The 14,690-nt window shown below is 38.5% G+C and overlaps 1 protein-coding gene across 3 annotated transcripts in view; it reads left to right on the plus strand.

Moving 5' to 3' along the window:
- SYT1 (synaptotagmin 1) overlaps positions 1–14,690 on the plus strand; it is a 338,139-nt gene that overhangs the window by 279,205 nt on the left and 44,244 nt on the right. For all 3 annotated transcript variants that reach the window (XM_066183296.1, XM_066183295.1, XM_066183298.1), the window contains one exon: positions 8,366–8,483. In XM_066183296.1, coding sequence (XP_066039393.1) covers positions 8,366–8,483 — 118 coding nt within the window. The remainder of the gene's footprint in view (positions 1–8,365; positions 8,484–14,690) is intronic.

Consider the following 14,690-nt stretch of genomic DNA (forward strand, 5'->3'; position numbering starts at 1 on the left):
ATTGTAGTAGGAGACATGTATTAGTTCCTTCATTTCAAGTGGAACCAAAGACAAAAATAGTGAAATTATCTGAGAGAGTATTTCACATATTTCTGACTTCCCTTAAACTAGGGAGCACTAGAACAAGAGCTTTTCTGAGCTTTTCAGCTTGCCTCTTTTCCAGCTGCATACCCCACCCCATGTTTAGGCAGTTCTGATGCTCTAAAAAAATCCTCAGTACAAAAATCAGTAAAAGAGGACAATGTAAGAAAACTTTCCAAATGAAAAACTGTGATACAGAATGGGACTTCTAGTCCTTCATGTGCTTGTAGCACAAAAGCAGTGAATGGAAAAAACTGATGGCATTGGCTTGGGTGAAATTTTACCTGAAGGAAAATCTTCACCTTGATAAATTACAGGTGGAGAACTGTCTTGTTGTAAGTCTTCACCTATCAGCTGTCAACTTAGATCAGCTGTCTGTGGTTTTTGCCATTAGGAAATCCAGTTCCTCTTCATTTTCCTGTGCTGGTTCTTGGTGCAGCCCTTTTCAGGTCACTTCTGCAGTGCAGTGGGAATCCTTGCTTTTCTGTGTGACTAAGTTGTCTTTGTGTGAAAATAAAGGCACAAGCTGGTTTTGGTACAAAATTGTGTTGCGTGTGCCCTGGAAGTTGGAAAGCAAGGTAAGAAAATTTCTGTAAGTGTATAGGAATGCAGTGTCTAACAAAGATAGATCCTCAGATTTTTGCCCTGTTCAGTCAAACCCTTAAGCACGTGGCAGGTGTTCTGTTCTTTTTGGCCTGCCCATAGCTAGCCAGCAAGCTTCTAGTTTTAAAACAATGCCAGTATGTATTGCCTCTTTCCTCTTTTCCAATTCAGAAGATGTTGGAGGAGGCTGCTCTGTTGTGTGGGGTTTGTGGTGGAGATCATGAAAGGGAGCTGGTAGTAGTTCTAGGGGATATTGTGGAGGAACATGAAAGGTGTAGTGGTGCTGCAGCAAGCAAGAGAGGAGAGAAAGGACATCAGTCAACATTTATTTAATGTCTTAGTAGCAGGTCTTATTGTCTTAGTAGTTTGTTGAAGTTTCAGGAAAGAGAAGAAGATGGCTGCCTTGTGAAGGTAATCCATGAATTCCACAGAATTTCTCTTTATGGTTTTTGCAGAAAAAATAGAAGCATAGTACTATATGGCTTCAGTAATGAAGGCACTGATTTTGCCTGATAGGCTTTCCCTGGTGCTGATGAATTTCAGCAGTAGTTACCAGCAGCCATAGATGATTAGTCATTCCATCACACCAATCATTCCCACTTTTACTGGTTTGTTCAAATCAGCTTGTTCTGTCTTGAGGTAATGAATAATGTATGGTTGTTATAGCAAGGACTGTTCATACCAGGTTTTTCGTACACTACCACATGCTGTCATACATCTTACAAGTAAGAAATTGCTAATTATTTTTATTCTTAATTGCAGTTCTTTACTGACTACTGATCCTATATATTTTTGGATGCATGCTGTAATTCCAGTTCTTAGTCTAAAGCTTTTAATTCAATCACGTTTGGAAACTAAAGACACACTTGGTAGTAGACACTACGTTAACTGGGCATTAAGATGCTCATACTTACTACCAGAAATTTTAAATGAAGCAAGGGAACTGTAGTGTAGAATAGGCTTCCTATTACCCTATCACAGGAGGACCAATGGCTTTCTGTAGAATGACTGCACTGCATGTATAATATTCTAATAATTAGAGAAAAGCTTTGTGATTTGACTTCTCACAATGTCTGATAAGCCAAGAAAAATATCTTTCAAATGTATTACATTTCCTTTCAATGTTGTACTTAAACTACTCACTAGAAGACTAGCCTTGTGACATACTGTAGTTAATAAGTTTTCCATGGTGTCAAAAGTAATAATATTAGTGTGCCATTCAGTTAAATTAATTTTGTTTTGTGCACTGGCCTGCATAGACGTGAGTGACATTTAGAAATATGATCAGGCAGGAGCTGAGGAGAAGGCAAGTGAGAAAACAGGGACATGCAGTCGTTAAAGCAGAGCAGCCAACTGCAAGCATTTGTGGGTAGGCAAAGAGTTACAGAAAAACAGGCCATGACCTTCAGCCATATATGATTCTTTTCATTCATTCCTCCCTTTCTCATTCATTTAAGAAATTAAGTTTCTTCTTGTTTAATTAAGAACTTGGTATGTTTGATATTATGGTCTCTTGTCTGGAAATCAAAGAGTGCAGTTTGGCTAATGCTGCCTTCGGCCAAAGCATTTCTCATTTTGCAAGAGGCTTCTGATTGTGGTGCTTTTAAACTGATGACTTCAAAGTGTCATTTTCTACTAATAATAACAGTGTTTTCTCTTTCCATTTGCACTTTAGAAAGCAGTAATTGCAATACTGTCTCTAAATAGTTAAAAATGTAATAAGCAGACTAAAAGGAGGAAGCTGCCAAAACCTAGTTTGTTAATTTTTTTAATAACATTGGCTGGTTCAAATTTGTTGCCTAAATTGCTTTCCAGTCCAATTTACCATTGTGTTGGGGAATATTACTTAGTTATGGCAGTTAAAGAAGTGCAATCCACTGGTTATTTTTATATATTGCACCAAGAGGACAGATATGTCCCATGAATTTCTGTTTCAAGTTGTGCTTTTCAGAGAGGGCTGGGGGGAAAGAAGGAAAAAGAAGCAGGTATTTCTCTTTCCAGAGGAAGATCCTGATAGGGCTGTTCCCTTGAAGCCAAGGTAAAAAGTAGTGCTGGCATAAAAAAAAGTTGTGTCACAAAGACTCAGAGTAGGACTGTGGTAGGGAAGTCAGTCAAAAGGAATATGCAATTAAACTCTTTCTTTTGGCTCCTTCCAACTTATACTTTATAGCATGGCTGTATGCTTGCAGATACTACCTCCCAATACCTTTAATGAATTCACTTCATTTGAAAGATTATTCCCTGTCTGCCCTAGAACTTCTCCCTTTTAAAGCTTTCCTCATGGACCTTTATTTCTATTTCTCTTTTCTCTTTGCCTAATATCTTTTCCATCTCTTCTTTAGCCTGTTACCACTGCTAGTCCCTTTTCTACAGGGTCCAAAGTGAACCCTCTGGATCTTTGCCTTGAGAATTCTTTTTCTTCCAATGTCTCATGCTATGACTTATTTCACTTTGCTACTTAATTTACTTGTTAGATGTCTTGTAACTAACTGCACGTACATTATCAGGGACATCCTTTTGTGGCCAAGTGTGCACATTTGAAGACAGTGTAATCTGTGAAGACTCTTCTAAAAGAAAAAGTTACTAACAGCAAATAGGAGAGACTTTTGATCAGACATTTTATAAGACAAAACACAGACTAATCACAGAGTAAGGAATCATGCAGTAGGGCACTTGTCTGTTCATATTTTATTGTTTTAAAATATTTTCTCTAAAGTTGCAGTAGGTACAGTTATGAAGATGGTTCTGCCTTCTCTCCAGAGGTTTTTAGCACCTATTTACTTCCAGTTGGCTGCTGTGTTCATGGGCATGAAATTCTTTCAGACAACAAAGAAATTACTCTGTTTGTCAGATTAATGGCATAGTTGTTAAAGCCTTTAGGTTTATATTGACTGAATGTATAGATAACGTTTTGCAAGTCTAAAACAGGTACTTCTGCAAAAAACCTTTTGCCTGAAAGGGTTGGGAGAGCTCTGCCTCTCCTATTCGCTCTTGGTATTTTATCCCAAAAGTAGTGCACAAACTTTGGGGTACAGTGGTACTTGGTGTGCATACATGTGATCGTCTCCAAAGTGCCATAAGGGCTGACATGTTAGCTCCAGCTTCTCTTCCCTTTCCTTATCTTTCCCTGTTGCACCATCTATTTCTAGCCTGCTTCTACAAACTGAGTTCTAGGAGCTTTTTGCTCACTTCCCACTCCTTTGCCTAATGGTGGCAGAATCATCTTCATATTGTGGGGTCGTCTGGGCCCCAGTTTGCAAATAAAAGAGAAAAAGATTCTTTCTTTTCTGATTATACCTATTGAAGGTTTGAAATTTTCTGCTTTGTTCTCTAACCATGTATTTATTGAAAATGCAGTGCCTTTGGAACTAGTGATGTCAGACAGCTGTGGTAGCAATAAAATTTCACGTCTAAAGAAAAAATGGGTGCTCAACAAACCAGTATTACCCTTCCCCAGTGTGATCCCTGTTTGCTCTATTGGCATGGAGGAGCAGTGCTTTCATAATTCTAGATCCCAACTATGTGAATAGGTTGCTAATTCTACCCACTTGCTACTGTCGCTTAATTGAAGTTGGGACCAGTCTACGTCATAAATTTCTACATCCATGTGGTATTGTCACTTGTATTATTGTGGCACTTTTTGAGGCTAAGTGTATTCATGCCTTACATGGCAAGAAAAGGAATTCATTGGATTTAAGATCTCCATGTGCAGACAGCGTGTGGTGGCCTTAAAATTGCCTGAAGTCCATCAGTGTGGGAATTGGGATTAGATTCTGTCACTGCAGTTTACCTGGGTTTCCTGAATTTGAAAGACACTAATTTAGCTCATAGCCCACATTTATGCTGCCCCTATTTTCTCCACAGAGTTTTGAAGCATTTTAGTTGCTGTGAAAACTATACAGTGAACTTTACGAGCTTTCATTGTAAATACTGATTAGAGTAAGATGGTATTGTTTTGGGTCTTTGCCCATAAATTGCATCATATTCTGTTTCTTTCAGGCTTATGCAAATATTCACAATCAAAGCCAGGTACCAAAGTTGGAAACCCAACTCGCTGTGTTTATATTCTTCCTGTACTGATTGTTTTTGAGTCTTATATCCAATTAGGGAAGAGCATATGGTGCTGTGGTTTGTTGTTTCGGTATTGTTTTACTAAGAGAACTGCAAGCATCAACTTTCTCATATCTTTACAAAAAATGTAGAGAATGTTTATTTTAATGAGATAAATATGTCTGTTAGAGATTCTGCAGTACAAATGAGAGTAATCTGCATAGAAAGCATTTTTCTCTGTAGCTCATAAGGAGAGTAAACTGTCAAGGCAAACATGATTACTGACAAATAGGAGAAGCATGGAAAAGGCAGGAGCTACTTAAGAGTCATCTCTAAAAAGTCCAGGTTCTCAACAGGACTTCAAATAGCCATTCCTAAGTTGAAGAAGTGTTAGGAGCACTGTCTCTGTCATTTATGTTCTGCTCCATTGCATCCTCTTTAAAAGTAATAAAGTTATGGAGTTGCTTAGGTGGAGAGAATATTTTGATTGGTGTATAAGCATTATACATGAATAGGTTAATGACTATGAACCTCCCAGCTGGAAGTTTCTAACACTAACTTACAGTCTCCATCAAAGTAATTTACTAACATAAATTATTTATACACAGGGCTGAAAGAAATTAATAATAACAATAAGGCAGCTCCATGGGATAATCACCATACCAGCGGTACTCATCTGTACTGTGTAGCCCTGCGGGAGTTTGTAATTATCTCCTGCAAACCACACCTCTAGTGATTGGGGTTTTTTGCTTCATTGCAATGCTGCCACTTCCAGTGTTTTACCTGACAAATACTTTTTGAACTAAAAAAATAGTGTGGCAGTCATGCAAAGAGAAAAGGTTACAAGTAAAAGAAATATTGTAGAAATGCAGTTGATACAGATTTTCATACCAACAAAAAAAGTACTAAACTTGATTCTGGAGGCATTTAATGAGGTGCCTATGTTTTCTCTTCAGGTTATTCACTGGAATTAGCCCATTATCTGCTGTCATCTTCCTTGGCTACCTGGTGATCTATGGAAAACTGGCTGTTTGCGTGATGCTGCATTCTTTGTGTTTCCTGTAGCTAAAATTACATTAAAAGAGGCTAAAAAAGCATTAAACACCCTCTTAAAATTACTCTTCTGACTAGGCAATTGCAGTATTTGCACAGTAACATAACATGATTACAAATGGAGAAATGCTGGTGAGAGGTGATGGTCTCCGTGGCAATAGCTGTTCAGTGTAAAGTACTTCCTTCAGCTACTGCTGAAGCACTCAGATCAGAGCCAACAATCCTAAAGCTATTTTATGCCTTCTGAACACACTCTTGTCTCAACACAAGATTACCCCCCTCCAAAAAAAAAAAGCCCCAAACAATTTTTTTAAAAAAATCAAAAATCCAAACAAGGAAAAGCTAAAGAACCCCTTACAAATATCCACTGAAAGGAACAATCAGAAGCATGGTATTGATTTAAAAGGGGACAAAAGTTCCTATGCTGCTACAACTAAAGCTCTGCCTAATGAATCTGGAGGTGAGGCAGAGCCCTTGAACGTTGGGTAGGTACCAAGATCTCTAAGATGGAGGGACTAAAACAAGCTTTCATCAATACCTTGTCTTCTCAGAGCCCCATGAATCCACAGGCAAATTTAAGCCAACTCTACGATGTAATAGAGCAGTGACTGTGGAGAACACCGAGTGGTGGCTGGGTGACCTGTGATCATGATAACACAAATCAATAAGCAATTGATTTCTTTCATTCTGAACAACCTGCAAGTGATAGATCAACTTCACTGTTACCCTATCCAATATGGACTTGCAAAACCAAATGTCAGGTGAACAGGAGCATGTTTTGCTGTCACTGTGCTGTTCGAAGCTCAGCTAAAGCCAGGCATGAGCTATGTAGATTGTATGGCAGAAGTCCATATTTTCACAATCTGAATCTCTGCTGGGATTTACGACAGTACATGCAGTCAGGGAAGAATAGTAAATTTTTTCATGGTAGTGCAGTCCATGTTCTGAAAGACATCTAGGGTTGTTCTAGATGTGAGTAATTTTTTTCATATTTGTGTTAGTCCTTTTGAACAAGGTAATAACATCATTTTGGCCCTTCTGAGTCAGACAGAGGTCTCCTCCCCAACTACTCACTTTACAACCTGAAGAGTCTTAATCTGCTTACGTGTTCCTTCAGCAGAAACTGTGTCATATCCTTTCTTGCTCCTGCTGCTTTTCTTGGAATCTGTCCCAATTCTAACATATCCTTTTGAGGTGAGGAGATCACCATGAGTTTTCAAGATACTGGCACAAGTGCATTCTGACAGCATTTTTATACAATACACACATCACAAGCTATTTTGTTTGTTCTGTCTGAGCATATCTTAACTACATGTAACTATGCTTGTTCTGTATGTTTCCTGACCACTGGTGATTGCTGAGATGATGTCTGGCAGGGAACTGTCTCTTACTGTCCCTGGATTTCAGTCCCAACTTGAAATAATCAGTTTAGAATCTGTCACTTTATAGGTAAGTCCTTTGCACATGGACTGTCTGTTCTGTAGAAAATATCCACTACATCCATGAGCATGTGAGCAAGTTACTCTCAGTTGTGTCTAAGAAAACGCTGGAAGCAAAGAGATATGATCATAGAAATGTACTTTATACTCTACCGTCAGAATAAATTTTGGAAGTATACATATGCCATAAGAGCTAATGCCTTTGAAAGAGAAGCATGGCTGTCTGAATTTTTTTATTGGTCTGCTTGGTGTAAGCTCATCCTTCTCGTCTCAAAAACATCTTTGTTAGCCCCCCAAGAGATACCACGGGCCTTGAAGGAAAGAAGGAAAGCAGCTTGGATCATCCAACTCATCATTTCTAAGCAATATCCTCCCCCTCTCATCTGCGAGTTCCTGTCTCTTATTCATCATTTTAAAACAAAGTTCCTATAATTCTGAACATCATTCAGCTTTTCCCTCTTTGCCAGGACTGTTAGGAAAATATTAAGCCATCAATGGCAAAAGGCTGCATTTGGCAGCTATTCCTTATGTGAGGAGTGAGGTACTGTGTACTTTCATGGTCTCTATCTCTTTTTTTTCCTCTTCTGACAGATAGGAGACAAGTCTTTTTTTATACTGAATATTTTGTACTTAGTGGGCTTTTTATACTTTTTGCTTTTGTGACAAAGAGTGATGAGAAAGATTCATATTACTGTTTCACTATTTACTGATCCATATTACAGCCTAGTAGCTGCGTGTGCATGTTTCTTAGCAGATTTCCACTGAAATGCAACCTGGAGAAAACAAAAAAATTGCTGGCTTAGTTTAAAGAGCAAACAGTACTTGTGGTACCCCTATTGTCAGGGATGAAATTGTGGGAAGCATCACTTGCTTTCTGGCCAGCACATACCTTGTCATTTGGTTCTATATAGGATAGTTACTGCAACAGATTTGAGGTTATCAATACAGATTTATCCAGATTTAATCTGGACAATTTGTGGTAGTTTTCTCAATATTGTTCATTTGAATGTTTTCTTTAGCAGTACAAGTCAGAGATGTAATCCTGCTAATTTTCTGTGGGGCTTTCAAAATTGCATTTTCTAAAAGGTAAAAAAAAAAAATCATTAAAGTAAAGCATCGTGTATTGTTTCCTTTCACAGCAAGAAAAGCTGGGTGATATCTGCTTCTCCCTCCGTTATGTGCCTACTGCTGGCAAACTGACTGTCGTCATTCTGGAGGCGAAGAACCTGAAGAAGATGGATGTCGGTGGGCTATCAGGTATGTATGTGAAAATCTGCTCAAAGCTTTGCAGGCTTGTAAAAGCAGAAAATCAACTTGTTTTCTGTTGGAGGTCTCTTGGCTGAGAAGGTAAGGACTCTTGCACCCTGTCTGAAAGATGTGGTTTGTGTTTTCTTGAAAGTTAGGGCATGACTGAGTATATCAGAACTAATTCTAGGTTAAAAAAATCACAATACATTGCATCCCCTTCCAAGACAAGGTCTGAAGTGTTACACAATCAGATGACAGTGCAAGCTCTCTGTACTTTCCTTCTCTCCTGTTGCCTAGAGATAAATACAGACTATTCAGGCAAGAGAAAAAAAACTGACTACAATTCCTATTGTCTGTTTAATCTCACAAAATGTGAGCATTTCACTGCAATGTTGCAGATAATAGGTAACAGAGGAATTCGCCACAGGTTGCCATGCTGACTGCTGTTTGAGGTGCTAGGAAGATGGTTTCTGCATTTGAAGGGCTCAGGTGTGATTGCTTACACGTGCAGAGTTCGAGGTGCTCTGCATTTGCATGCACACCAGAAATTGAAATGACAGTCTTGCACGTGTGGTAAGCGGTGAGGCTGTTATATCCAACGTGCTCAGTGCCTGCCAACAGCCCTGCCAGCCTTTCCATGGGGTGAGGGCTGTGCACACTGTGTGTGATGGGGATGTGCCACCTCTGAGGGACGCTGCAGTCAGCACACTGGCACCTGGGCTGTGTCCCAGCAACCCGGTGCAGCTCCCTGTAGGTTTCTGTTCTCTGCTGCATCTGGAATTTGAACACAAGTTACTGTCTAAATTGCTAATTAGTTGAGACCAGATTAGATAACAAGATGCTTTATGAGGTGAGGTCTTTCCAGGAGAATTTTGGTCTGTATGCCTTCTGTTTAGAAGAAACAGTTGCTGCCCACTATTGAGAATGAGGCTATTTCCAGCACAGTTCTAGGACCGGAAACTTTTGAAGGTGCCACTAACACATAGATAATGTAATTGCTCATTTTGATTTACTGGGTGACCAAAAAAACAAGTGTTTTGCTCTTATTTTTTTATAATCTTAGCACAAGGTACTAACTATGTGCAAAATAAACAGAAATGGGAACTTACTAAAAGCAACTGTGAAGGTTTTATTTACCACTTTCAGTGAATAATAACTGGAGGACCTTCCCATAGTGAGGGGGAACAAAGTCTTCTATCAATAACCAGGGGTTTTTTTGGGTTTTTTTGTTTTACTTGCATCTAAAGTCATCCACTGCACAGCAAGAGACATAAAAGTGAAGGACATATAAGTGTTGTTGTAGTCATTACTCAGTAAAGTCAAGCCTTTTCTTGTCCATGATGGACACTCGATTAAGACACCACTAATAGTTTCCCTAACACTCAGAATGAACAGTTGCAAATTAATGTTCATAAGCACATTTACTCCTAATGGTTTCCTAATGAAAGATTAGATTCTCATAATGACAAAGCATGGGGATTTTGACTAAGGGTTAGCTTAGACAGCCAGAGCATCTATATTCTTTTCCAAACTTTATGAGAAATGTGATGGATAATGGGTACTCAGCTTATAAGAAATGAAAGAAAGGGGCAGGGGAAGCACTAATGAACTGAAGAGCTTCTACAAACTTCAGATGGAAATTATAGTAGATTGTGTCGGAAATAACTGTGAGGAAATGAATGGACTTAATCTTCTCTATGTTCTGAGGCACGTAGAGGACATTTAAATTTCTAGGGAAAGAGAGGTTTGGTTCTCCTTTTTAGGGCCATGCCAAACCTGAAACATCATGTTCTCTTGGAGACAAACAAACCCAATGGGATACCATAGTTGTAGCAGGAATTCAAAAGTCACTGACAGTGATAAGTGGCAGTTAGTCTGGTATTCCTGAGGCAGTAATTATAGATGAAATAATGTTGGTTTAAAGTAGATCCAGTATCTTTCATTAGGGAATTTATCTTTTGAATAAATTATGCAGGAACTACTTTGGAAATCAAGCTGAGATTCTGTTGCCATTATTCACACTAAATAATACCTAGTCTCTAAGTGTTAACGAAGGTGACAGGATTTTATGTTGATTAGCAAATATTTCCCCCTAGTGTTGTTACTTTCTCTAGATACTAAAATGGCTTTTCATATTATAAAATTTTGCATGACAGTGGAGGTGGGAAAAGATTAGCAATCAAATGTGAACTCAAACTGAATGTTACCTATATATTCAACAGCACCATTAACAAGAGGTGAAAATGCTGTAGTTGACACAGACGGAGGAAACAAATCTTAACAGTTTGTCAAAAATAGGCAAAAAATACCTCTTTTGTTGTTGTTTTGGGTTTGGGATATATCTTTTAGTTACTCTTTCCTGGTTTTGAGAAGATGCTAGAAAAGCAGAGTGCAGATGTTTGGAAATGGTTCTGCTTTTCTCTTGCACCCATTCCTTACGCCTCTATGAAGTTTACCTGCCTCACAGAGTGAGGAAGCGTTGACAAGCATTCACAGCACAGTTGTGGGCAACTTTGTGTCTTCCTTCTGGCTGCTTCTGTCCACATCTTAAGTATTACTGCTGCTAGTAAATATCTGCTGTACCTTTGCACCTCAACAATGTGGGAGGTTTCAGCATTTACATTATCTGTAGTCCCAATACACAGAACCAGTCACTGTGGCTCACTAGTCATCTGAACTTCTACTACTCTATATAGATCTATTAAATCCATAATTGTAGTCAATTGGGCTTAAATACATACTTGATTTTCTTTTAATATGTATATTTATGTTATGCAGATAGAGAGAGCCCTGTTACAAAAGTACTCAAAGCAAGAGAGGTTGAAGTATATTGAGAGCACTACCTTTCCTAGCATTTTTACAGGGCCTCAGTTGGGAAACCTTGGTCCTCCTAGTCAGCATCTCTATCGTACTTAATGGTTACTACAGCTGTTTAAAAAAGAAAAAACTTTACAAAAGCATTTATCACCAGCATTTTTCATAAATTTCATTGCTTTCAGTCAAAAGCCTAGCATAAATTACTTTGGCAACATATAATAAAAACAACAAACTAATCATCAAATTCATTAGACTTCCTGTAACAAAACCATATCACCCATCTGAGCAATCAACTCTCAGGTCTTAAACTTAATTTCAACATCAGGCTGTGACTAGAGAAAACCTTGGCTCAAACACTGAAACTATTTAGCCTGAGCTCATCAAGTCACTGCAACAAGTGGAAATTATTACTTCTGGTGAGCAAGGGCCTCTGGCAAGCAATTATGCATATTCTAAAATGGCATTGTAATTATTTAAATTATATTCAAATGCATTGCTAATGAATCTGACATCTGGAAGGTGATGTGTAGGAATTAAGGATACAAAGCAATTATTTTTGTTTATCTGAACTTGGTGGTCTTGGTTGGCTTTATAAGCATACTTCACCTAAAATGTCTATGAGACTTAGAAGCTTAGGTCTTACAGAGAACTTAGACTTCCAAGTTACTCCTTTGGTTTTGTTTAAATTTCAGTTAGGTGATTTGCAGTGTTGGAAGATTTCAAAACCAGTTTATGGTTTAGTCTCTCCAAATAGTCCGTAGAGACATAATCCAGCTAATTCCTTGATAAGGGCACAATGCAGCTCACCAGTGCCATTCAGTTCACAATGGTTGTCTGTTTGTTGTGGTACTTCATTAGGGTTATGATCCCTTCTGCTTGAGTAGAGGACAGGAATTACCTGCAGCTCCCCTATGAGATATTCATTTAAATCAAAGTAATACTGATTTCAGATACAGATTTAAATAAGTATGAAACTTGATTCTAATATTCTAAATTAATTTTAATCTTATTTTTAGTTGTAATTTAAACTTAGTTTCTAAAGTGAAATTGGTTGTGTAACCCTCAGTGCATTTGAGTAGTAGCTAACTGTGGTCTGTGGGATAAATATGGTGCTTTTTGTTACTACACAGAAAATTTTGAAATACATACACACATTTGTACAAGCGGTTCTATAGATTTCCATATATTTAGCCATGCCTTTCATTTGTATTTGGTTTTGCTCCTAACATAAAATAAAAACTTTCATTTCAACTTCCATCGGCTTTCCCTGCTTTGACCATGCTAATTGTTGAAATAAATTACCCAAATACCTTGAAAAGAATTTTGCCTCCCAACCTTCAGGAGTGTCTGGGGCTGCCTCCTAAACAGACTTGTTATAAGGTGTTTGGCCACTCAGGCCCTTCAGCTTAAGTGCCTTATTTCGGTTTGAGTTTTTTAAGAACTTCAGTGGCTCTGTATATTACAGTGAAATATTGGTTTGTATCAAGAAGTCACCTTTTAGCAGCTGATAGTAAGTGTAAGCCTTAACACATCTTGTCATCTTTTCAGGATTAATTTCAGTATGGTTTGTTCCTTCTAAAAGTCTTTGAAAGCTAATGTGCTTTTGTTCTCTTTGTGTTATTGTAGCATGCTTAACTTTTAGTGAATGTATTTACCAGGAATGTATCCTAGAAGCCAGCAATACACCCTCCCCTTATGTCCTCAGCACTGCTGTCTCTCACCACTCCCCAGTTCCAAGGGGGAGTAGATGCCCTAGCTGGCATGGGCTCAGGTATTGCCTTAGGAACTGTTGCCAAGTAACAGATACTGTAGCAGACCCTAAATTGTACTATTTAGTGCAAATTAATGCTTAGAAAGAACTGCAAGGAGAATAGGATTGTCACTGGATCCCTGTGCTCTTCCTTCTGCAGAAGGCTGCACGTATAGCTGTGAAAAGAAAGCAGCCCATAATCGGGCCCATTATGTGTGAAAGCTGATTTCAGTATTTATGAGTTATAAATAGAAAATACACAGCACCCCTTTATACCTGCCAAGTAAATACTCTGAACCATCTCTGGGGACCAAATGGTTCTATAGCAGGAATACACCTAGTTTTCTACAAGTTGAAAGATTGCATTTAAATTCAAACAGCTTACTTCAATGTCTTAGAAAAGAATAGAGAAATTAAAAATCATTTAGAGACCAGTTCTTTGAAGACCAAGTGAATGCTTATTATGCAAACAGAGCATTCACTTTAATAACTTCATGAAAACATAAGAAACCTTAAAAGCTGGCTAACACGAGGACAATATTATGGGAAAAGAAATACACCATTAATGCCATGGTCTTCCTATAAGCCCTATTGTAAGCATAGCTCAGCAAGTATTAAGGGAAGAGAAAACAGCTTATTAAAAGATGAAAGTAAAAATAAATAACAAACCACTGCCGCCACTGTATTTTCAGCTAGCCTAATCCTAAGGAATCCAGCAGAGATCAGTACCAACAAATATTTTAAGATCCCTACTTAGTGTAGAGGATTTCTACATCATTTAACATCTCAGTATCTCTACTACACCAGCAGAACTTCAACAGCAGATGGCTGCAGCAGTGCATCTCACGCTCGCAAAGCGGTTGCACAGCATTGCACTAAATTCATTGTGGGCTCCTGCAGTGGTGATGGCATCAGTCAGCAAATCTCCATCACATTAAAACCTTTCTCTCCTGCCTGAAAGAACATTCTTGTTGGTGACATCTTCTGTAACACTGCACAGTAGGTGGGAGGTTGCCTGAAGTGGTCCTTCCTCAATAGTTAATTAAGGTATTTGGGGGTTGCTTCTTCTAATCTCAACTCAAGCTTTTGACACCAAGCTATCTTGTTCCTCAACTTAAAAGCTGAAGAAGGAAGTGCCAAAATCAACATCTGTTCCAAAGTACAATGTATTCATCATAGAAGCTATGTTAAAGGATACACAGACTCTCATACTTCAGGGCATTTTGGAAACTCTTAAGAGGAAATTGTCAGGTAACTGTTGATTTTGTAGTGAGTCCACAATTTCCACTGCATCATATGCTACAGCTATTGTACACAACAATATATTAGATGAACAGTCAAATTTGTTGATTCATACAGAGTAGCAGAGTGAAATTGTTCCTCTCTTTTATTTCTCCTGTGCTTAAAATGAGGGAAACAAGACCATGCTTTCTGCTTGTCAGAAAAGTTGTGCTAAACCTGTGGGCATTGCTCTGAGAAACCTCAGGGCAATCACTGTGCTGAAAAAGTGCCTTGGCTCAGTAGCTGTATGAATAGCTTCTTGATTTGAGAAAGGAGGAGTTATTTCATATAGACACTGACCAAAGGTGTGGGTGGTCAGCACCCAGCTGGCTGGACTCTGCCAGTTAATAGTCATCATTTTCTGGCAT

This window comes from Chamaea fasciata, unplaced genomic scaffold (assembly GCF_029207755.1).
Source record: "Chamaea fasciata isolate MVZ Bird 193981 ecotype frontalis unplaced genomic scaffold, bChaFas1.0.hap1 SCAF_5, whole genome shotgun sequence".
Lineage (NCBI taxonomy): Eukaryota > Metazoa > Chordata > Aves > Passeriformes > Sylviidae > Chamaea > Chamaea fasciata.